We start from the raw sequence: 24,779 nt of genomic DNA, 5'->3' as shown, positions 1-24,779 counted from the left end.
TACCGTCATGAAATCGAGTTTAGGGGTGACCATCAAGTATGAAATATTACCATCTCAAAACTCTAATTTCTCTGACAGCATCCCACCCCCATATTTTAAAATAAATGTTTTTGAGACGCCTCATATTATAAATGAGCAATTGGGAAATCAATCATGTTTAGGCTACTCTGCTGTGTGGATGAATTTCTCTGCAGTCCCCAGCTTTGCTCTACTCTACACCCTATTGATTATTGTGTTGCACATACGCCTTCCGCAATAACATGCCTCGGGGGGAAATGTTGCACGTAACGGAACTTGTGACATTGTTTTTGTCCACGTCGTTCCATATAACTCCTGCAATGCAAATCGTATGAATTCAGAGTTTACAAAAGGTATTTTCCCAAAGTTGTGCAGATGCTGATGTTTTGTTTTGGACATTTATTGTTAGGTTAGCCTGGTCATTACACGGCAGTAGTACAGGTGAGGCAGTAGTACAGGTGAGGCAGTAGTACAGGTGAGGCAGTGGTACAGGTGAGGCAGTAGTACAGGTGAGGCAGTGGTACAGGTGAGGCAGTAGTACAGGTGAGGCAGTGGTACAGGTGAGGCAGTAGTACAGGTGAGGCAGTAGTACAGGTGAGGCAGTGGTACAGGTGAGGCAGTAGTACAGGTGAGGCAGTGGTAGTGGTACAGGTGAGGCAGTAGTACAGGTGAGGCAGTAGTACAGGTGAGGCAGTGGTACAGGTGAGGCAGTAGTACAGGTGAGGCAGTAGTACAGGTGAGGCAGTAGTACAGGTGAGGCAGTAGTACAGGTGAGGCAGTGGTACAGGTGAGGCAGTAGTACAGGTGAGGCAGTAGTACAGGTGAGGCAGTGGTACAGGTGAGGCAGTAGTACTGTTTAGGCAGTAGTACAGGTGAGGCAGTAGTACAGGTGAGGCAGTAGTACTGTTTAGGCAGTGGTACAGGTGAGGCAGTAGTACAGGTGAGGCAGTAGTACAGGTGAGGCAGTAGTACAGGTGAGGCAGTAGTACAGGTGAGGCAGTAGTACTGTTTAGGCAGTAGTACAGGTGAGGCAGTAGTACAGGTGAGGCAGTAGTACTGTTTAGGCATTAGTACAAGTGAGGCAGTAGTTCAGGTGAGGCAGTAGTACGGGTGAGGCAGTAGTACAGGTGAGGCAGTAGTACAGGTGAGGCAGTTGTTCAGGTGAGGCAGTAGTACAGGTGAGGCAGTAGTACAGGTGAGGCAGTAGTACAGGTGAGGCAGTAGTACTGTTTAGGCAGTAGTACAGCTGAGGCAGTAGTACTGTTTAGGCAGTAGTACAGGTGAGGCATTAGTACAGGTGAGGCAGTAGTTCAGGTGAGGCAGTAGTTCAGGTGAGGCAGTAGTACAGGTGAGGCAGTAGTTCAGGTGAGGCAGTAGTACAGGTGAGGCAGTAGTTCAGGTGAGGCAGTAGTACAGGTGAGGCAGTAGTACAGGTGAGGCAGTAGTACTGTTTAGGCAGTAGTACAGGTGAAAACGGTCATTTGTGAGCCTGTAGGTTTCAAGATGACTTGTAGATTACCTTTTCTGATTGGAACTCTGCCAATTTAACGACCAAGCAACATGACCCCAGGCCTTCAGACAGAAGTAATTAATCCTCCTTCCTGTATGTGTAAAGCCTCACTTTTCCGTTAGTTATCACTTTGAACTGTCTCGGGAACCAGCAAAATACAATTCACTTCTCTCATCATCTTTCCATTTGTGTGGGCGATACTAATTGTCAAGGGACCACAAATGAGATACAAATTATTCTACCAATCCTCCTATGTTACTTGGTAATTCGCCACAATCTGTAGCTAACTTGACAAAAACCAAAAAAAACATGACGCTAGAACAAATGGGGAAAAAAGCGTAATTGATGTAGCGCGATTGAGCCTGCTGCGCTTTGTCACTCCAAAGCCCTGCCATATGCTGCAGAGACGGGGAGCAGGAAACAAAGCGTGGAACAACAAATGACTCCCGGCTCGTTCCCAACTGCCTTTCTACGTCCTGTTGCCCTCCTTCATCTGACAATTCCAATATCCACAAAGCAACGTCACTGTCAAGCAACAAAGAACTTTTGTTATCTAGCTAGTGAGACTTGGTGAAGGAGGATGGCGTAGATTGTATAGTAGTATAGTAGAAGTGTCGTCTTCTTGTCAATCTCAATGTTGAAAGACTTTCTTACATAGAAACACTGGGACGCAACGTAGCTGTTCCTATGGGGACGCTGTTCCTATGGGGACGCTGGTAAAAGGTCAAGGATAGCTAGAGGGCAGCACCGTACTAGTCTTGACGCACGTTGAGCGTCTTAAGAGCGGGGTACCAGCAGGTGCTGTACATGACATGCCACAGCTGCTTTTCTGTCCCCTCACTGTCGGAGAAGCTGTAAATATTATGCAGCGTGTTGACGCACAGCAGTAGGTAATGCAGATCTCTGTAAAGAGACTGGGAACAGGACGAGACAGACATTTTCATTTGTTCCAAGACAAATCAATGAGCACCGATACTTTTCGCTATCAAAGCTAGTTGAAGCCCCTCTCTAGAGTATCCATCCCCAGTGTTCAGAATAGATGTGGTAAATGTAAACAAACATATGCCTCAACACAGTATTGAGGTCTTTTACATTTAGCAGACACTCTTATCCAGGGCAACTTACAGTAGTGAGTGCATATACTTTCCTAAGTTTTTTTTTCATTTTTTTTTTTCATACAGGTCCTCTGTGGGAATCGAACCCACAACCCTGGCGTTGTAAGCGCCATGCTCTATCAACTGAGCCACTTGGGACCACGGACCGTTTCAAACATGCTAGTCTGAGAGAAATGAAGGCCACATACATTATTTTAATGAATTGTGTTTTTTTCCCAGGTGTGTTGGCTAGCATGGGAGAGAGATAGTGAGAAACAACAGCCTCTCGATTGTCATTAGAAAGAGTAGCTGCATTGCTCACTATTTAATGTGTTTAACGTGGTCCGCCCTGCTTTGTCCTCTCCTGTGTAAATACTCCAGAGTGCTGCCGCTTTGAGACACAATCAGCATTTTCTAAACACAAGGACCACATGACAGCTATTGATCAGTTAAGTGGGCTGTTCAATTAAAGCGAGGAACTGAGTTGGACCGCGTTCAGGGTTTTTATGTTCGTGCCAAATCACTTCATACAGTAGGAGGTAAGAGATTGTCTTCTCAACGTGCGTATCCCAAATGGCACTCTATTCACCAGATAGTGCATCCCTATTTTCTATATAGTGCACTACTTTTGACCAGGTCAGTGGTCAGAAGTAGTGTACTATAAAAAGGTATAGGGCGCACTATCTAGGGAATAGGGTGCCATTTGGGACGCGGTTATTATAGAGAATCAGTATGTAAATATGAAAAGCTTCTAAGTGTCTCAGGGAGCATGGTCATATTTTTGGGGGGTCAATGGATCAGCATGTCCCCATTTCCCATGATGCATCAGGCATGTGTCTAAATGGAAGACGCCAGCTGGCAGCATCAGGTGACTCCTACGGGGCAGGTTGCCAGACATATTGGTTGTCATGCTTCCTGAGTGCTGAGAGGCAAAAAAGGAGCTGGAATCACAGTGAAAACTTTGTATTGGATTTAAATGGAAGTGGGGTACTGCTACTTCATGCTCCTCAGAATGTCTTGGCCCATTACATGCCATCAGTTACAGTTCAGGTTCAACCAGCACCAAACGATTACCTGAGCTAATGCTTCTAATGCACTTATGAGCAGTCTGACCATATCAGTATGGGATTTATGTTATGCATCATGTACAGTTCACTTATGAGTCTCAAGTTTAGATTTAGAGTTTAAAGATTCAATTGATTTAAAAAAAAACTTTTGACAAGGTAATCTTGAAATAAGTTTGTTTTAATTTCATAATTTGTTAAAAGCCTGTTCCCCTTATTAAATTAAATACATAATGCCATGTCCGAATAGCCGTACTTGCGTTCTAAATACGAATCATTTTGGGTATGCGAAAACCAAACGTTTTATAGTATGTCAAATTTAAAAAAAAAAATGTATGCTTTAAATGCCAGGATTTCATACTCATATCAGCTTTTCATCTAGTAGAATTTGCTGGACACTATTGAGGAAGATAAATCGTTTTTCCAGATTCACATGTTTTACAACAGTTGATAATCTGATGAATGGATGCACTGTTCCAAAATGAACGAATGGCGGGAATCAACGTAATTACGCATTAGATTATGCACTCAGTATGGAGGAGCCTAGTGTGTTGATATTTGTTGCTAACTACAGAAAGTATGTTCTGAATAGTATGTAGTACGATTAGTACTTAGTATTTATTTTTAGTCCGGAGTAGGCAAGACAGAAGGCAAATGTCTTTTCAATTAAGATCTGAATATTCTCTCATTAACTCACAACTTGAACCTTTGTTTAACCCCTTCACCTCGCACAATACTACCTTTAATTTAGCTGATAGAGATCAGATAAAGCCAGCCATTCTGGGATGTAGTCGATGCGCTGTGTCGATATTGAATTAAGTTTGGCTAAGGATATTCTGCTGTTCCCTTGGCAGGGGATAGTACAGCGAGGCTTGACTCAGTAGAGGAATCTGGCTCCAGGAATGTGCCCTGTAACGTCTGGAACATTGGTGTGAGGAGGACGAAGGGAAACGCTGGTGGACAGGCAGCCAATAAGGGATCTCATCCCTAGAGTTCCCAGAATCCAATTCCTGCCTGTGTCATAGAACCAGAAGAGAAAATGATACTTTTTTCATGCCGTTAGGAATACTTAAAGGAATTCCATCTTATGAACTTTACTACTGGCATGCAAAAATAACATTGGGGATTGTATTAACAGAGGAGTAATGAACAAATAGGTTAGAGTGTCGCTGACGAAACATTGTATTACGTCCATGTTTTCCTGCCAAGTGGTCACAGCATAATTAAGAACATACATACAACATTGAAGTGGACCTCATCAGAATACTATTGCATCCCAAATGACACCCTATTCCCTACATAGTGCACTACTTTTGACCAGAGCTCTATGGGCTGTGGTCGATAGTAGTGCACTAAATAGGGAATAGGGTGCCATTTGGGACATAGCCTATGTGTGGGCGGCTGAAACCCAACAGGGAACCGCTAGATGAAAGGACCTGGGGAAGTCCTTGAAAGTCAGCAGTATTACCCAGTCGCCTAAAATCCACCTAATTGGAATATCACTGTAGCTTTCTGTAGGATCAGCTGGGTACACCCATTTGGGCATTTGGCTGGGGTGTACACTTGAAAGTTAGAACCAGAAACGGAAAGATCATTATTTGTCTAATAATTGGGGGTCTTGAAAAGAGAAATTGGGGCCTCACGGGAAAGAAGGGACTGGTTTCTGGTCTAAGTCTGTCGCTGGTAGTGTATGCATATTACATGGTTAGGGCTGCAGCAGTAATATGACATGGTTAGGGCTGCAGCAGTAATATGACATGGTTAGGGCTGCAGCAGTAATATGACATGGTTAGGGCTACAGCAGTAATGTGACATGGTTAGGGCTGCAGCAGTAATATGACATGGTTAGTGCTGCAGCAGTAATGTGACATGGTTAGGGCTGCAGCAGTAATATGACATGGTTAGGGCTGCAGCAGTAATATGACATGGTTAGGGCTGCAGCAGTAATATGACATGGTTAGGGCTACAGCAGTAATGTGACATGGTTAGGGCTGCAGCAGTAATATGACATGGTTAGTACTGCAGCAGTAATGTGACATGGTTAGGGCTGCAGCAGTAATATGACATGGTTAGGGCTGCAGCAGTAATATGACATGGTTAGGGCTGCAGCAGTAATGTGACATGGTTAGGGCTGCAGCAGTAATATGACATGGTTAGGGCTGCAGCAGTAATATGACATGGTTAGTGCTGCAGCAGTAATATGACATGGTTAGGGCTACAGCAGTAATATGACATGGTTAGGGCTGCAGCAGTAATATGACATGGTTAGGGCTACAGCAGTAATATGACATGGTTAGGGCTGCAGCAGTAATATGACATGGTTAGGGCCAGTAAATATGACATGGTTAGGGCTTCAGCAGTAATATGACATGGTTAGGGCTACAGCAGTAATATGACATGGTTAGGGCTGCAGCAGTAATATGACATGGTTAGGGCTACAGCAGTAATATGACATGGTTAGGGCTGCAGCAGTAATATGACATGGTTAGGGCTGCAGCAGTAATATGACATGGTTAGGGCTGCAGCAGTAATATGACATGGTTAGGGCTGCAGCAGTAATATGACATGGTTAGGGCTGCAGCAGTAATATGACATGGTTAGGGCTGCAGCAGTAATATGACATGGTTAGGGCTGCAGCAGTAATATGACATGGTTAGGGCTACAGCAGTAATATGACATGGTTAGGGCTGCAGCAGTAATATGACATGGTTAGGGCTGCAGCAGTAATATGACATGGTTAGGGCTGCAGCAGTAATATGACATGGTTAGGGCTGCAGCAGTAATATGACATGGTTAGGGCTGCAGCAGTAATATGACATGGTTAGCGCTGCAGCAGTAATATGACATGGTTAGGGCTGCAGCAGTAATATGACATGGTTAGGGCTGCAGCAGTAATATGACATGGTTAGGGCTGCAGCAGTAATATGACATGGTTAGGGCTGCAGCAGTAATATGACATGGTTAGGGCTGCAGCAGTAATATGACATGGTTAGTACTGCAGCAGTAATATGACATGGTTAGGGCTGCAGCAGTAATATGACATGGTTAGGGCTACAGCAGTAATGTGACATGGTTAGGGCTGCAGCAGTAATATGACATGGTTAGGGCTGCAGCAGTAATATGACATGGTTAGGGCTGCAGCAGTAATATGACATGGTTAGGGCTGCAGCAGTAATATGACATGGTTAGGGCTACAGCAGTAATATGACATGGTTAGGGCTGCAGCAGTAATATGACATGGTTAGGGCTACAGCAGTAATATGACATGGTTAGTACTGCAGCAGTAATATGACATGGTTAGGGCTACAGCAGTAATATGACATGGTTAGGGCTGCAGCAGTAATATGACATGGTTAGGGCTGCAGCAGTAATATGACATGGTTAGTGCTGCAGCAGTAATATGACATGGTTAGGGCTGCAGCAGTAATATGACATGGTTAGGGCTGCAGCAGTAATATGACATGGTTAGGGCTGCAGCAGTAATATGACATGGTTAGGGCTACAGCAGTAATATGACATGGTTAGGGCTGCAGCAGTAATATGACATGGTTAGGGCTGCAGCAGTAATATGACATGGTTAGGGCTGCAGCAGTAATATGACATGGTTAGGGCTGCAGCAGTAATATGACATGGTTAGGGCTGCAGCAGTAATATGACATGGTTAGGGCTACAGCAGTAATGTGACATGGTTAGGGCTGCAGCAGTAATATGACATGGTTAGGGCTGCAGCAGTAATATGACATGGTTAGGGCTACAGCAGTAATATGACATGGTTAGGGCTGCAGCAGTAATATGACATGGTTAGTACTGCAGCAGTAATATGACATGGTTAGTACTGCAGCAGTAATATGACATGGTTAGGGCTACAGCAGTAATATGACATGGTTAGGGCTGCAGCAGTAATATGACATGGTTAGGGCTACAGCAGTAATATGACATGGTTAGGGCTGCAGCAGTAATATGACATGGTTAGGGCTGCAGCAGTAATATGACATGGTTAGGGCTGCAGCAGTAATGTGACATGGTTAGGGCTGCAGCAGTAATATGACATGGTTAGGGCTGCAGCAGTAATATGACATGGTTAGTGCTGCAGCAGTAATATGACATGGTTAGGGCTGCAGCAGTAATATGACATGGTTAGGGCTGCAGCAGTAATATGACATGGTTAGGGCTGCAGCAGTAATATGACATGGTTAGGGCTGCAGCAGTAATATGACATGGTTAGGGCTGCAGCAGTAATATGACATGGTTAGGGCTGCAGCAGTAATGTGACGTGGTTAGGGCTGCAGCAGTAATGTGACATGGTTAGGGCTACAGCAGTAATATGACATGGTTAGGGCTGCAGCAGTAATATGACATGGTTAGGGCTGCAGCAGTAATATGACATGGTTAGGGCTGCAGCAGTAATATGACATGGTTAGTACTGCAGCAGTAATATGACATGGTTAGTACTGCAGCAGTAATATGACATGGTTAGGGCTGCAGCAGTAATATGACATGGTTAGTACTGCAGCAGTAATATGACATGGTTAGGGCTGCAGCAGTAATGTGACATGGTTAGGGCTGCAGCAGTAATATGACATAGTTAGGGCTGCAGCAGTAATATGACATGGTTAGGGCTGCAGCAGTAATATGACATGGTTAGGGCCAGTAAATATGACATGGTTAGGGCTGCAGCAGTAATATGACATGGTTAGGGCTACAGCAGTAATATGACATGGTTAGGGCTGCAGCAGTAATATGACATGGTTAGGGCTACAGCAGTAATATGACATGGTTAGGGCTGCAGCAGTAATATGACATGGTTAGGGCTGCAGCAGTAATATGACATGGTTAGGGCTGCAGCAGTAATATGACATGGTTAGGGCTGCAGCAGTAATATGACATGGTTAGGGCTGCAGCAGTAATATGACATGGTTAGGGCTACAGCAGTAATGTGACATGGTTAGGGCTGCAGCAGTAATATGACATGGTTAGGGCTGCAGCAGTAATATGACATGGTTAGGGCTACAGCAGTAATATGACATGGTTAGGGCTGCAGCAGTAATATGACATGGTTAGTACTGCAGCAGTAATATGACATGGTTAGTACTGCAGCAGTAATATGACATGGTTAGGGCTACAGCAGTAATATGACATGGTTAGGGCTGCAGCAGTAATATGACATGGTTAGGGCTACAGCAGTAATATGACATGGTTAGGGCTGCAGCAGTAATATGACATGGTTAGGGCTGCAGCAGTAATATGACATGGTTAGGGCTGCAGCAGTAATGTGACATGGTTAGGGCTGCAGCAGTAATATGACATGGTTAGGGCTGCAGCAGTAATATGACATGGTTAGTGCTGCAGCAGTAATATGACATGGTTAGGGCTGCAGCAGTAATATGACATGGTTAGGGCTGCAGCAGTAATATGACATGGTTAGGGCTGCAGCAGTAATATGACATGGTTAGGGCTGCAGCAGTAATATGACATGGTTAGGGCTGCAGCAGTAATATGACATGGTTAGGGCTGCAGCAGTAATGTGACGTGGTTAGGGCTGCAGCAGTAATGTGACATGGTTAGGGCTACAGCAGTAATATGACATGGTTAGGGCTGCAGCAGTAATATGACATGGTTAGGGCTGCAGCAGTAATATGACATGGTTAGGGCTGCAGCAGTAATATGACATGGTTAGTACTGCAGCAGTAATATGACATGGTTAGTACTGCAGCAGTAATATGACATGGTTAGGGCTGCAGCAGTAATATGACATGGTTAGTACTGCAGCAGTAATATGACATGGTTAGGGCTGCAGCAGTAATGTGACATGGTTAGGGCTGCAGCAGTAATATGACATAGTTAGGGCTGCAGCAGTAATATGACATGGTTAGGGCTGCAGCAGTAATATGACATGGTTAGGGCCAGTAAATATGACATGGTTAGGGCTGCAGCAGTAATATGACATGGTTAGGGCTACAGCAGTAATATGACATGGTTAGGGCTGCAGCAGTAATATGACATGGTTAGGGCTACAGCAGTAATATGACATGGTTAGGGCTGCAGCAGTAATATGACATGGTTAGGGCTGCAGCAGTAATATGACATGGTTAGGGCTGCAGCAGTAATATGACATGGTTAGGGCTGCAGCAGTAATATGACATGGTTAGGGCTGCAGCAGTAATATGACATGGTTAGGGCTACAGCAGTAATGTGACATGGTTAGGGCTGCAGCAGTAATATGACATGGTTAGGGCTGCAGCAGTAATATGACATGGTTAGGGCTACAGCAGTAATATGACATGGTTAGGGCTGCAGCAGTAATATGACATGGTTAGTACTGCAGCAGTAATATGACATGGTTAGTACTGCAGCAGTAATATGACATGGTTAGGGCTACAGCAGTAATATGACATGGTTAGGGCTGCAGCAGTAATATGACATGGTTAGGGCTACAGCAGTAATATGACATGGTTAGGGCTGCAGCAGTAATATGACATGGTTAGGGCTGCAGCAGTAATATGACATGGTTAGGGCTGCAGCAGTAATGTGACATGGTTAGGGCTGCAGCAGTAATATGACATGGTTAGGGCTGCAGCAGTAATATGACATGGTTAGTGCTGCAGCAGTAATATGACATGGTTAGGGCTGCAGCAGTAATATGACATGGTTAGGGCTGCAGCAGTAATATGACATGGTTAGGGCTGCAGCAGTAATATGACATGGTTAGGGCTACAGCAGTAATATGACATGGTTAGGGCTGCAGCAGTAATATGACATGGTTAGGGCTGCAGCAGTAATATGACATGGTTAGGGCTGCAGCAGTAATATGACATGGTTAGGGCTGCAGCAGTAATATGACATGGTTAGGGCTACAGCAGTAATGTGACATGGTTAGGGCTGCAGCAGTAATATGACATGGTTAGGGCTGCAGCAGTAATATGACATGGTTAGGGCTACAGCAGTAATATGACATGGTTAGGGCTGCAGCAGTAATATGACATGGTTAGTACTGCAGCAGTAATATGACATGGTTAGTACTGCAGCAGTAATATGACATGGTTAGGGCTACAGCAGTAATATGACATGGTTAGGGCCAGTAAATATGACATGGTTAGGGCTACAGCAGTAATATGACATGGTTAGTGCTGCAGCAGTAATATGACATGGTTAGTACTGCAGCAGTAATATGACATGGTTAGGGCTACAGCAGTAATATGACATGGTTAGTACTGCAGCAGTAATATGACATGGTTAGTACTGCAGCAGTAATATGACATGGTTAGTACTGCAGCAGTAATATGACATGGTTAGTACTGCAGCAGTAATATGACATGGTTAGGGCTACAGCAGTAATATGACATGGTTAGTACTGCAGCAGTAATATGACATGGTTAGGGCTACAGCAGTAATATGACATGGTTAGTACTGCAGCAGTAATATGACATGGTTAGTACTGCAGCAGTAATATGACATGGTTAGGGCTACAGCAGTAATATGACATGGTTAGGGCCAGTAAATATGACATGGTTAGTACTGCAGCAGTAATATGACATGGTTAGGGCTACAGCAGTAATATGACATGGTTAGGGCCAGTAAATATGACATGGTTAGGGCTGCAGCAGTAATATGACATGGTTAGTACTGCAGCAGTAATATGACATGGTTAGGGCTGCAGCAGTAATATGACATGGTTAGTACTGCAGCAGTAATATGACATGGTTAGGGCTGCAGCAGTAATATGACATGGTTAGTACTGCAGCAGTAATATGACATGGTTAGGGCTACAGCAGTAAATATGACATGGTTAGGGCCAGTAAATATGACATGGTTAGGGCCAGTAAATATGACATGGTTAGGGCTGCAGCAGTAATGTGACATGGTTAGGGCCAGTAAATATGACATGGTTAGGGCTGCAGCAGTAATGTGACATGGTTAGGGCCAGTAAATATGACATGGTTAGGGCCAGTAAATATGACATGGTTAGGGCTGCAGCAGTAATGTGACATGGTTAGGGCCAGTAAATATGACATGGTTAGGGCCAGTAAATATGACATGGTTAGGGCTGCAGCAGTAATGTGACATGGTTAGGGCCAGTAAATATGACATGGTTAGGGCTGCAGCAGTAATGTGACATGGTTAGGGCCAGTAAATATGACATGGTTAGGGCCAGTAAATATGACATGGTTAGGGCCAGTAAATATGACATGGTTAGGGCTGCAACAGTACGAATCCATAATGCTCCGTGTCGCTAAACAGTGGCAAGTTCCATCAGGAGTAGAGTGGTACTGTTCCATCTGGATTAGAGTTAGTCTGTTCCATCAGGAGTAGAGTGGTACTGCTCCATCAGGAGAAGAGTGGTACTGTTCCATCAGGAGTAGAGTGGTACTGTTCCATCAGGAGTAGAGTAGTACTCCTCCATCTGGAGTAGACTGGTACTGTTACATCAGGAGTAGACTGGTACTGTTCCCTTTGGAGTAGAGTGGTACCCCTCCATCTGGAGTAGAGTGGTACCCCTCCATCTGGAGTAGAGTGGTACCCCTCCATCTGGAGTAGAGTGGTACTGTTCCATCAGGAGTAGACTGGTACTGGTCCATCTGTAGTAGAGTGGTACTGTTCCATCTGGAGTAGAGTGGTACTGTTCCATCTGGAGTAGAGTTAGTCTGTTCCATCTGGAGTAGAAGGGTACTGTTCCATCAGGAGTAGAGAGGTACTGATCCATCTGGAGTATAGTTAGTCTGATCCATCTGGAGTAAAGAGGTACTGTTCCATCTGGAGTAGAGTTAGTCTATTCCATCTGAAGTAAAGAGGTACTGCTCCATCTGGAGTAGAGTTAGTCTGTTCCATCTGGAGTAGAGTGGTACAGATCCATCTGGAGTAGAGTGGCACTGATCCATCTGGAGTAGAGAGGTACTGATCCATCTGGAGTAGAGTTAGTCTTCTCCATCTGGAGTAGAGTGGTACTGATCCATCTGGAGTAGAGTGGTACTGATCCATCTGGAGTAGAGTTAGTCTGCTCCATCTGGAGTAGAGTTAGTCTGTTCCATCTGGAGTAGAGTTAGTCTGTTCCATCTGGAATAGAGTTAGTCTTCTCCATCTGGAGTAGAGTTAGTCTGTTCCATCTTGAGTAGAGTTAGTCTGTTCCATCTGGAGTAGAGTTAGTCTGCTCCATCTGGAGTAGAGTTAGTCTGATCCATCTGGAGTAGAGTTAGTCTGCTCCATCTGGAGTAGAGTTAGTCTGTTCCATCTGGAGTAGAGTTAGTCTGTTCCATTTGGAGTAGAGTTAGTCTGTTCCATCTGGAGTAGAGAGGTACAGATCCAGCTGGAGTAGAGTTAGTTTGTTCTGTCTGGAGTAGAGAGGTACAGATCCAGCTGGAGTAGAGTTAGTTTGTTCTGTCTGGAGTAGAGAGGTACTGATTCATCAGGAGTAGAGTGCTTCCAGAGTGTTTCCAGCGGCCAGGGCCTAAATGCCCGACACGTTTTCCATTTGCTAAATGTTTCTTGTGGGCCCTCACTTCATGTTGCCAAATTGCTTCTCTGTGCAGTTCTTTCATTCGGGAGCTTAAAACCATTAATTTGCCATTTAAGTGCAGTTACGAAAAAGGAAGCTCAGTGCCGTAATGATAGGGAGCAGAATCAAGCAGTGCTGCTCGAGGCGCTCCACTTCAGGTGACCCAACATTGGTCGATGTGTTTTATTCTCTGGCTTATTAGTTCTCTTTGACTAACAGAGTGAATATCCAGGAAAATAGTAATATCCAGGTCAAATTGCAGATGGCTACTATTTCAGAAGGTGATAATGTAATAAAACGTTTGGGAAGTCAAGCACTATAATAGAGTCATCTTTTTTTAGCACAGTAAGTTGTTTTGTTTCCTCCAACCCCCCTTGACTTCAAAACAAATATTCTAAAACCAAATGTTTTAAACTCCGGAAACCCCTCACTATGTTAATGAAGACACATACCCTACCTCATAATATATATCTGTTAATGAAGACACATACCCTACCTCATAATATATATCTGTTAATGAAGACACATACCCTACCTCATAATATATATCTGTTAATGAAGACACATACCCTACCTCATAATATATATCTGTTAATGAAGACACATACCCTACCTCATAATATATATCTGTTAATGAAGACACATACCCTACCTCATAATATATATCTGTGTTAATGAAGACACATACCCTACCTCATAATATATATCTGTTAATGAAGACACATACCCTACCTTATAATATATATCTATGTTAATGAAGACACATACCCTACCTCATAATATATATCTGTTAATGAAGACACATACCCTACCTCATAATATATATCTGTTAATGAAGACACATACCCTACCTCATAATATATATCTGTTAATGAAGACACATACCCTACCTCATAATATATATCTGTTAATGAAGACACATACCCTACCTCATAATATATATCTATGTTAATGAAGACACATACCCTACCTTATAATATATATCTGTTAATGAAGACACATACCCTACCTCATAATATATGTCTATGTTAATGAAGACACATACCCTACCTCATAATATATATCTGTTAATGAAGACACATACCCTACCTCATAATATATATCTGTTAATGAAGACACATACCCTACCTCATAATATATATCTGTTAATGAAGACACATACCCTACCTCATAATATATATCTATGTTAATGAAGACACATACCCTACCTTATAATATATATCTATGTTAATGAAGACACATACCCTACCTCATAATATATATCTGTTAATGAAGACACATACCCTACCTCATAATATATATCTGTTAATGAAGACACATACCCTACCTCATAATATATATCTATGTTAATGAAGACACATACCCTACCTCATAATATATATCTGTGTTAATGAAGACACATACCCTACCTCATAATATATATCTGTTAATGAAGACACATACCCTACCTTATAATATATATCTATGTTAATGAAGACACATACCCTACCTCATAATATATATCTGTTAATGAAGACACATACCCTACCTTATAATATATATCTGTTAATGAAGACACATACCCTACCTCATAATATATATCTGTTAATTAATGAAGACACATACCCTACCTTATAATATATATCTATGTTAGTGAAGACACATACCCTACCTTATAATATATATCTATGTTAATGAAGACACATACCCTACCTCATAATATATATCTATGTTAATGAAGACACATACCCTACCTCATAATATATATCTGTTAATGAAGACACATACCCTACCTCATAATATATATCTGTTAATGAAGGCACATACCCTACCTCATAATATATATCTATGTTAATGAAGACACATACCCTACCTCATAATATATATCTATGTTAATGAAGACACATACCCTAACTTCTAATATATATCTGTTAATGAAGACACATACCCTACCTTCTAATATATATCTGTTAATGAAGACACATACCCTACCTCATAATATATATCTGTTAATGAAGACACATACCCTACCTCATAATATATGTCTATGTTAATGAAGACACATACCCTACCTCATAATATATATATGTTAATGAAGACACATACCCTACCTCATAATATATATCTGTTAATGAAGACACATACCCTACCTCATAATATATATCTATGTTAATGAAGACACATACCCTACCTCATAATATATATCTGTTAATGAAGACACATACCCTACCTCATAATATATATCTATGTTAATGAAGACACATACCCTACCTTATAATATATATCTATGTTAATGAAGACACATACCCTACCTCATAATATATATCTGTTAATGAAGACACATACCCTACCTCATAATATATATCTGTTAATGAAGACACATACCCTACCTCATAATATATATCTGTGTTAATGAAGACACATACCCTACCTCATAATATATATCTGTTAATGAAGACACATACCCTACCTCATAATATATATCTATGTTAATGAAGACACATACCCTACCTCATAATATATATCTGTGTTAATGAAGACACATACCCTACCTCATAATATATATCTGTGTTAATGAAGACACATACCCTACCTCATAATATATATCTGTTAATGAAGACACATACCCTACCTCATAATATATATCTATGTTAATGAAGACACATACCCTACCTCATAATATATATCTATGTTAATGAAGAAACATACCCTACCTCATAATATATATCTGTTAATGAAGACACATACCCTACCTCATAATATATATATATGTTAATGAAGACACATACCCTACCTTATAATATATATCTGTTAATGAAGACACATACCCTACCTTATAATATATATCTGTTAATGAAGACACATACCCTACCTCATAATATATATCTATGTTAATGAAGACACATACCCTACCTCATAATATATATCTGTTAATGAAGACACATACCCTACCTTCTAATATATATCTGTTAATGAAGACACATACCCTACCTCATAATATATATCTATTTTAATGAAGACACATACCCTACCTCATAATATATATCTGTTAATGAAGACACATACCCTACCTCATAATATATATCTATGTTAATGAAGACTCATACCCTACCTCATAATATATATCTGTTAATGAAGACACATACCCTACCTCATAATATCTATCTGTTAATGAAGACACATACCCTACCTCATAATATATATCTGTTAATGAAGACACATACCCTACCTTATAATATATATCTGTTAATGAAGACATATACCCTACCTCATAATATATATCTGTTAATGAAGACACATACCCTACCTTATAATATATATCTATGTTAATGAAGACACATACCCTACCTCATAATATATATCTGTGTTAATGAAGACACATACCCTACCTTATAATATATATCTGTTAATGAAGACACATACCCTACCTCATAATATATATCTGTTAATGAAGACACATACCCTACCTCATAATATATATCTGTTAATGAAGACACATACCCTACCTTATAATATATATCTGTTAATGAAGACACATACCCTACCTCATAATATATATATATGTTAATGAAGACACATACCCTACCTCATAATATATATCTATGTTAATGAAGACACATACCCTACCTCATAATATATATCTATGTTAATGAAGACACATACCCTAACTTCTAATATATATCTGTTAATGAAGACACATACCCTACCTTCTAATATATATCTATGTTAATGAAGACACATACCCTACCTCATAATATATATCTATGTTAATGAAGACACATACCCTACCTCATAATATATATCTGTTAATTAATGAAGACACATACCCTACCTTATAATATATATCTATGTTAGTGAAGACACATACCCTACCTTATAATATATATCTATGTTAATGAAGACACATACCCTACCTCATAATATATATCTGTTAATGAAGACACATACCCTACCTTATAATATATATCTGTTAATGAAGACACATACCCTACCTTATAATATATATCTGTTAATGAAGACACATACCCTACCTCATAATATATATCTATGTTAATGAAGACACATACCCTACCTCATAATATATATCTATGTTAATGAAGACACATACCCTAACTTCTAATATATATCTGTTAATGAAGACACATACCCTACCTTCTAATATATATCTATGTTAATGAAGACACATACCCTACCTCATAATATATATCTATGTTAATGAAGACACATACCCTACCTCATAATATATATCTGTTAATGAAGACACATACCCTACCTTCTAATATATATCTGTTAATGAAGACACATACCCTACCTCATAATATATATCTATGTTAATGAAGACACATACCCTACCTTATAATATATATCTATGTTAATGAAGACACATACCCTACCTCATAATATATATCTATGTTAATGAAGACACATACCCTACCTCATAATATATATCTGTTAATGAAGACACATACCCTACCTTATAATATATATCTATGTTAATGAAGACACATACCCTACCTCATAATATATATCTGTTAATGAAGACACATACCCTACCTCATAATATATATCTATGTTAATGAAGACACATACCCTACCTCATAATATATATCTATGTTAATGAAGACACATACCCTAACTTCTAATATATATCTGTTAATGAAGACACATACCCTACCTTCTAATATATATCTATGTTAATGAAGACACATACCCTACCTCATAATATATATCTATGTTAATGAAGACTCATACCCTACCTCATAATATATATCTGTTAATGAAGACACATACCCTACCTCATAATATCTATCTGTTAATGAAGACACATACCCTACCTCATAATATATATCTATTTTAATGAAGACACATACCCTACCTCATAATATATATCTGTTAATGAAGACACATACCCTACCTCATAATATATATCTATGTTAATGAAGACACATACCCTACCTCATAATATATATCTATGTTAATGAAGACACATACCCTACCTCATAATATATATCTGTTAATGAAGACACATACCCTACCTCATAATATATATCTGTTAATGAAGACACATACCCTACCTTATAATATATATCTGTTAATGAAGACACATACCCTACCTCATAATATATATATATGTTAATGAAGACACATACCCTACCTCATAATATATATCTATGTTAATGAAGACACATACCCTACCTCATAATATATATCTGTTAATGAAGACACATACCCTACCTTATAATATATATCTGTTAATGAAGACACATACCCTACCTTATAATATATATCTGTTAATGAAGACACATACCCTACCTTATAATATATATCTGTTAATGAAGACACATACCCTACCTCATAATATATATCTGTTAATGAAGACACATACCCTACCTTATAATATATATATGTTAATGAAGACACATACCCTACCTCATAATATATATATATGTTAATGAAGACACATACCCTACCTCATAATATATATCTATGTTAATGAAGACACATACCCTACCTCATAATATATATCTGTTAATGAAGACACATACCCTACCTCATAATATATATCTGTTAATGAAGACACATACCCTACCTTATAATATATATCTATGTTAATGAAGACACATACCCTACCTCATAATATATATCTGTTAATGAAGACACATACCCTACCTCATAATATATATCTGTTAATGAAGACACATACCCTACCTCATAATATATATCTATGTTAATGAAGACACATACCCTACCTTATAATATATATCTATGTTAATGAAGACACATACCCTACCTCATAATATATATCTGTTAATGAAGACACATACCCTACCTCATAATATATATCTATGTTAATGAAGACACATACCCTACCTCATAATATATATCTGTTAATGAAGACACATACCCTACCTTATAATATATATCTATGTTAATGAAGACACATACCCTACCTCATAATATATATCTGTTAATGAAGACACATACCCTACCTCATAATATATATCTATGTTAATGAAGACACATACCCTACCTCATAATATATATCTGTTAATGAAGACACATACCCTACCTTATAATATATATCTGTTAATGAAGACACATACCCTACCTTATAATATATATCTATGTTAATGAAGACACATACCCTACCTCATAATATATATCTGTTAATGAAGACACATACCCTACCTCATAATATATATCTGTTAATGAAGACACATACCCTACCTCATAATATATATCTATGTTAATGAAGACACATACCCTACCTCATAATATATATCTGTTAATGAAGACACATACCCTACCTCATAATATATATCTATGTTAATGAAGACACATACCCTACCTCATAATATATATCTGTTAATGAAGACACATACCCTACCTCATAATATATATCTATTAAAATGAAGTGCAGTGCTTCTTCCAATATGGCTAACAATAGATGCTACACAGCACAGGGAATTGAAAACATCCCTGCACCACTCCAAGCAGTGCATATTGGATCCAGTGATAGGGTGCAGCAGATATGTAATTATCAGTGTAGTTTAATTAACAGCTCAATTAGTCTGGTCGATGGAGAGGGCAAAGGGTAATAATGGCTCACAGCGGAGCCTCTGTCGGCAAACACTGAATTAGCAAGCGGTGTCCTTGTACACATCAGCTATGATTAAAGAACATTGCAATATAACATGGGCTACATGTCTTACTGCAGTTATTGACTGGAATGTAAAAGATAAAGCATATGGGTTGAAATAAGCTGGTTAGTGTTAAGAGGGTCAACATACTATCCCATCTCAACATGTTGTGTAATAGCCTATACCGTAATACATTTTGAATGGATGTGTGGACATTTCAATGTCATATTTTCTGGACATTATGTACATCCAAATCTGTTTATTTTACCTCAAGTTGGGGTAAAAGGGAACCAAGTGTTGAACCAGTCAACATCCGTTCTTCTTTAATATGGATTTCGATTAAGCAGTATCTTGATTAGGTTTTGGAAATGACGAATGATCATATTATTTTAGGTCTCCTATCTATCACCTTTTGTGAAGTTGAGTAGAAACTTATTATGTAGTAAACCTTTTGTGAAGTTGAGTAGGAGCGTATTATGTAGTAAACCTTTTGTGAAGTTGAGTAGGAGCGTATTATGTAGTTAACCTTTGTGCTGCAGAGTCATTTGACACGTCAAATAGCTCAATGTATAAATTGGGCTAAGGAGATTGGAAGTGATTATGGGTTCATGATACTGCTCGTCTCTCTTCTCTTTATCTGGCTATAATCTGTCATGGTCCTTCAATACATTTCTACTAACGATTAACTCTGTGTATGCTTTCAAACAATCCCAGTGTTATTCCGTTTAATTAAAATGATTAAGACAACGGATAAATATCTTAGCGGAGTAATTGGTTTCTCTAAACCAAAATGATCTCCTTTCTCCTATCTTCCCGGCAATTATCATAAAAACGCACAAATAACTGGGCATTTTCTAGAACCTTTTATCACAACGCATCAAATGGATAATTGACTGCTTCTTGTAATGAACACTTGTGCTCAATTCCATCTTTGAATCTCGCTTGTTTTATTGGGAACCTCTCCTGAGCTCTCCTAGCTGGGAAGCTCTACTTGAAAGGCTATTATGACCTAGACAATGTGCTGGTTATCAGTATACCAGTTATTAAGCTTTTACAATCCTTACATTAGGCTATGCTTCAAATGAGTATTCAAAGTAGTACACACATTGAGATCCATTAAATTATCCAAACAACACCTGCTTTGTTCCAGGGAATCTGCCTTTAAATAGATCAGAGGATGAGTTTGTGTTCTCCTATTGTATCCATAGACGTCACACTAGACATTCCATTATCGACTGTGCTGACCATGGTGTATTTTTCTCTTTCCACAGATGCAGCAGCTCTTCTACGAGAATTACGAGCACAACAAGAAGGGCTTCATCCAGGAGCTCCACAGCAGCAAGATCCACAACGCCATCACACTCCATCCCAACAAGAGGCCTGCCTACCAGTACCGGCTACACGGCTACATGCTGAGCCGCGACATCTCCCGGCTACGCTACCGCACCATCCTCCTGCACCGCGAGGGCCTGGCCATGAGCCGGCTCAGCAATACAGAGGTGCAGTGGGAGGATCAACAGCTGGGAGCGCCACCTTCCTACACGCGCTACCAGCCCGCTGAACGAGGGGACGTCATCGAGTGGGACTTCCTCACTGGCCGACATCTGTACTCAACGGGGGAGAACCAGATGCCCCGGCAGGGCCTCGGGAGCCTGCTTCGGGCTGCCCTGGAAGACACGGTGCTTCAGGTCATGGAGATGATCAATGAGAACTCCAAAGCCCGCGGACGTGTTATCGACTTCAAGGAGATCAAGTATGGCTACCGCAGGGTGGACCCCATGCACGGGGCTGAGTACATTCTGGACCTACTACTTCTGTACAAGAAACACAAAGGGCGCAAAGTGACAGTACCTGTTAGGAGGCATGCGTACCTGCAGCAGTCCTTCAGTAGGCCCTTCTTCAGTGAGTCTGAGGAATTGGATGTTGTTGAGCTGGTGGAGGCCATCAACACTGAGTCGCAGTCGTTCTCGTTCCTCTCCAACTCCCTCAAGATATTCTCGCCTTTCCAGTTCTCTGAGTCGACCAGGGAGATGCGCGAACGCAGCCAGAGAAAGGTCAACATCCTGGTCCCGCTGACAGGCAGGTACGACATCTTTCTCCGCTTCATGGAGAACTTTGAGAAGGTCTGCCTGATCCCCAAACAGAACGTCAAGCTGGCCATTATATTGGTGGACAACGACAGCAACCAGGACAAGGAGAAGCACTTGGACTTGATCAAGGAGTACAGCAACAAGTATCCCAAAGCAGACCTGTCTGTCATCCCCATGACGGGTGACTTCTCCCGGGGGCTGGCTCTGGAGCTGGGCTCCTCGCAACTTGACAATGGCACACTGCTGTTCTTCTGTGACGTGGACCTAGTCTTTAACGGGGATGCCCTGCAGCGGTGCAGGCACAACACCATCCAAAGGAGACAGGCTTACTATCCCGTTGTTTTTAGTCAGTACGATCCTAAAATTGTCTACGCCGGCAACACCCCTGACGATAGCAGCTTTGTGTTCACCAAGAAAAGTGGCTTCTGGAGGGATTACGGCTTTGGAATCACCTGCATATTTAAAAGTGACTTGCAAAAAGCTGGCGGTTTTGATACATCGATCCAAGGCTGGGGGTTGGAAGATGTAGACCTGTTCACAAAAGTGATTAACTCCGGTTTAAAAGTGTTCCGCAGCCAGGAACCAGGAATCGTCCACATTTATCACCCTGTTCAGTGCGACACTAGCCTTGAGCCCAAGCAGTACAAAATGTGCCTAGGGTCTAAGGCAAGTACTTATGCATCTTCGATGCAGTTAGCCGAGCTGTGGCTGGAGAAACACTTAGGGGTAGGCTACAACAGAACTTCCACCTGACATTCCTGCTCTCCGTGGCTCCTCAATGGAGGTTACCTCAGTTCTGCATGAGTGCAGACAGCAATGGACTGTGCGTGCTTCTATGTGAGAGAGAAAAAAAGACCAAACTGCAGAGAGAAAGAGAGAGAGAGAGAGAGAGTTCAAGGGTACGCTCAATTATCTTTGGTGCAATTTGTTGTGTTCCTCTGGTGATTTGTTTCGTCAATTCTCTTCAGCGTCTTCCAAAGGACATTGTAATGCCTTTACTCACGGCTTGTTGGGAACTCTGATGTGGTTTGTTTCGTTCCTATTTCCATTGTTATCATGCGATTCACATGTATGCCTCAGGACCACATCTTTTCACCACCTGGCCATCTCCAATGAATGTGTTCTTAGCAGCCTTCCGTTGGATTAGTTGCACAGAGCGCCCCTCGCCTACTGTGGGACAGGACACTGACAACATCACCAGAGAACAAAAAGCAGTAATACTGTTGATAATAATACTGAAACAATGACAATAATGCTAATAATAAATGTACTGAAAGTACCACAAATGTGCTTTAAAGCTCCCAGATGGGAAACAGACTGTAAACTAGAGTTTTCTAATTCATACAAAGAACCGAAAGTACTTCATCCGCAGTATTTTTTAAAGAAGCGTGTGAATAATTTTGATGATTGTATCTTTATTTTCTAGTCAAAATATTTACATGGATTTCAGGTACTGGATACCGTCCAACATTCGCTGTGTTCTTAATCTCATTGCAAAGGCCCACATTGTGTCATTCTGTCTGATATGTGACCATGCTTCAATGAACAAAAAGGCATCTTGTCGCCATTACTTTAGCTTTGTGGCTTAGAAGTCGTTCAGTTTGCTGGCAAGAACAACTAAGGTATATTAAAATGGGTTATTTATAATAAAACAAATGTTGAAATGCATACTTTTCATATCTGTGCTTATTCTAACTGATAACACTGCATTTAAACCAAAAAATGGATTTAATATGTGTGTATATACATAAAATATGCATACAAATTATTATATGAATAACATGCAAATTACAGATACAGTATAGGGAAATATATATATCAAATTGCAGTACTCATCACAAATTCAGCTGTGTATATTTTACCCAAAAAAGTCTATTTTAGTATTGTGTTCATTAGTCCACTACAGTCCCAGTGGGTTGTGCATGTCAGCAGAACCATTTGAATGATAGAGCACTTTCAGTAAAAATCTTAAGCGTGATGAAGATGCGATTTCAATCATTATGATGCCATTTGTATTATCATCACACTTTTGTATTTGAATTGAAAATGCTCTATATTGAAAACTTTTTGGGACCATATATCATCAGTGGACTAATGAACAAAATAGTGAAAGATGTTTGTTTTTTAAATAAAATATCCTGTACCACTATTTTATTCATTAATTCCAATAAGAACTTGTTTGAAAGCAAACAGACTTCAAACACTGCCTTCAAACAGCTCAAATAGTTTCCCTAATTTATTAATCATGTGCAGTCCTCATCCATCGACGTTATTGATCATTTACTTGTCTATTCCATGGACACCATAAATCAACAACAATCTAACAGTTCCTTTCCTGTATCAATTTTCAACTCGGATTTCATATCATCTCCAGTTATACAATTATATGGAGAAGGAACCGTTGTAAGTAATGGTTCATATGACTGTTAGCCACTGGGCACAAACTGGTTGAATCAACGCTGGTTCGATGTATTTTGTCAACGTATTGTGACGTGGAATCTACGTGGAAAATACATTGGATTTGAATTATCAACATAAGCTGTTGTTTTGAGGGGGGAAATTTCAACCACAGGATTATGTCATCATGCTGACCAATTTTCAACATAAACAAACCTTGTATAAAATATGTAGGATTTTTACCTTTGAAACAACGTCAGATGTTTAACGAGTATATACACTACCAGAAAAAAAAACAATAAGCTGGGCAGCACCTCCTACTGGAGACCTGATCTATCTACAGCTATCCCTTTGGTCTCGCATCGAGGGTTTTAATCAAACCCAGCCCTGCTTAGCTATGATATTAGTCACTGACAATTACCAATGTGCTATCGTGAGAATGATTGTTGAGAAATGGATTCGCTGCTGCAATCGAAGTCATTCCAAAGGGTAGGTT

The 24,779-nt window shown here is 40.4% G+C and overlaps 1 protein-coding gene and 1 non-coding gene across 2 annotated transcripts in view; one reads left to right on the top strand and one right to left on the bottom strand.

The window, feature by feature from the left end:
• Positions 1-23,547, top strand: part of LOC120026011 (chondroitin sulfate synthase 3-like) — a 188,576-nt gene extending 165,029 nt beyond the window's left edge. The window contains exon 3 of the mRNA XM_038970789.1: positions 21,068-23,547. Coding sequence (XP_038826717.1) covers positions 21,068-22,639 — 1,572 coding nt within the window. The 3' untranslated portion in view covers positions 22,640-23,547. The remainder of the gene's footprint in view (positions 1-21,067) is intronic.
• Positions 2,708-2,783, bottom strand: trnav-uac. The gene has a single exon. It is a non-coding gene; the product is annotated as a tRNA-Val (tRNA).
• Positions 23,548-24,779: the final 1,232 nt, after the last annotated feature.

The sequence above is a fragment of the Salvelinus namaycush genome, chromosome 31 (genome assembly GCF_016432855.1).
Source record: "Salvelinus namaycush isolate Seneca chromosome 31, SaNama_1.0, whole genome shotgun sequence".
Classification (NCBI taxonomy): Eukaryota; Metazoa; Chordata; class Actinopteri; order Salmoniformes; family Salmonidae; genus Salvelinus; species Salvelinus namaycush.
The sequence above is the reverse complement of the archived record's forward strand: the minus strand, read 5'-3'. Positions and strand labels throughout refer to the sequence as shown.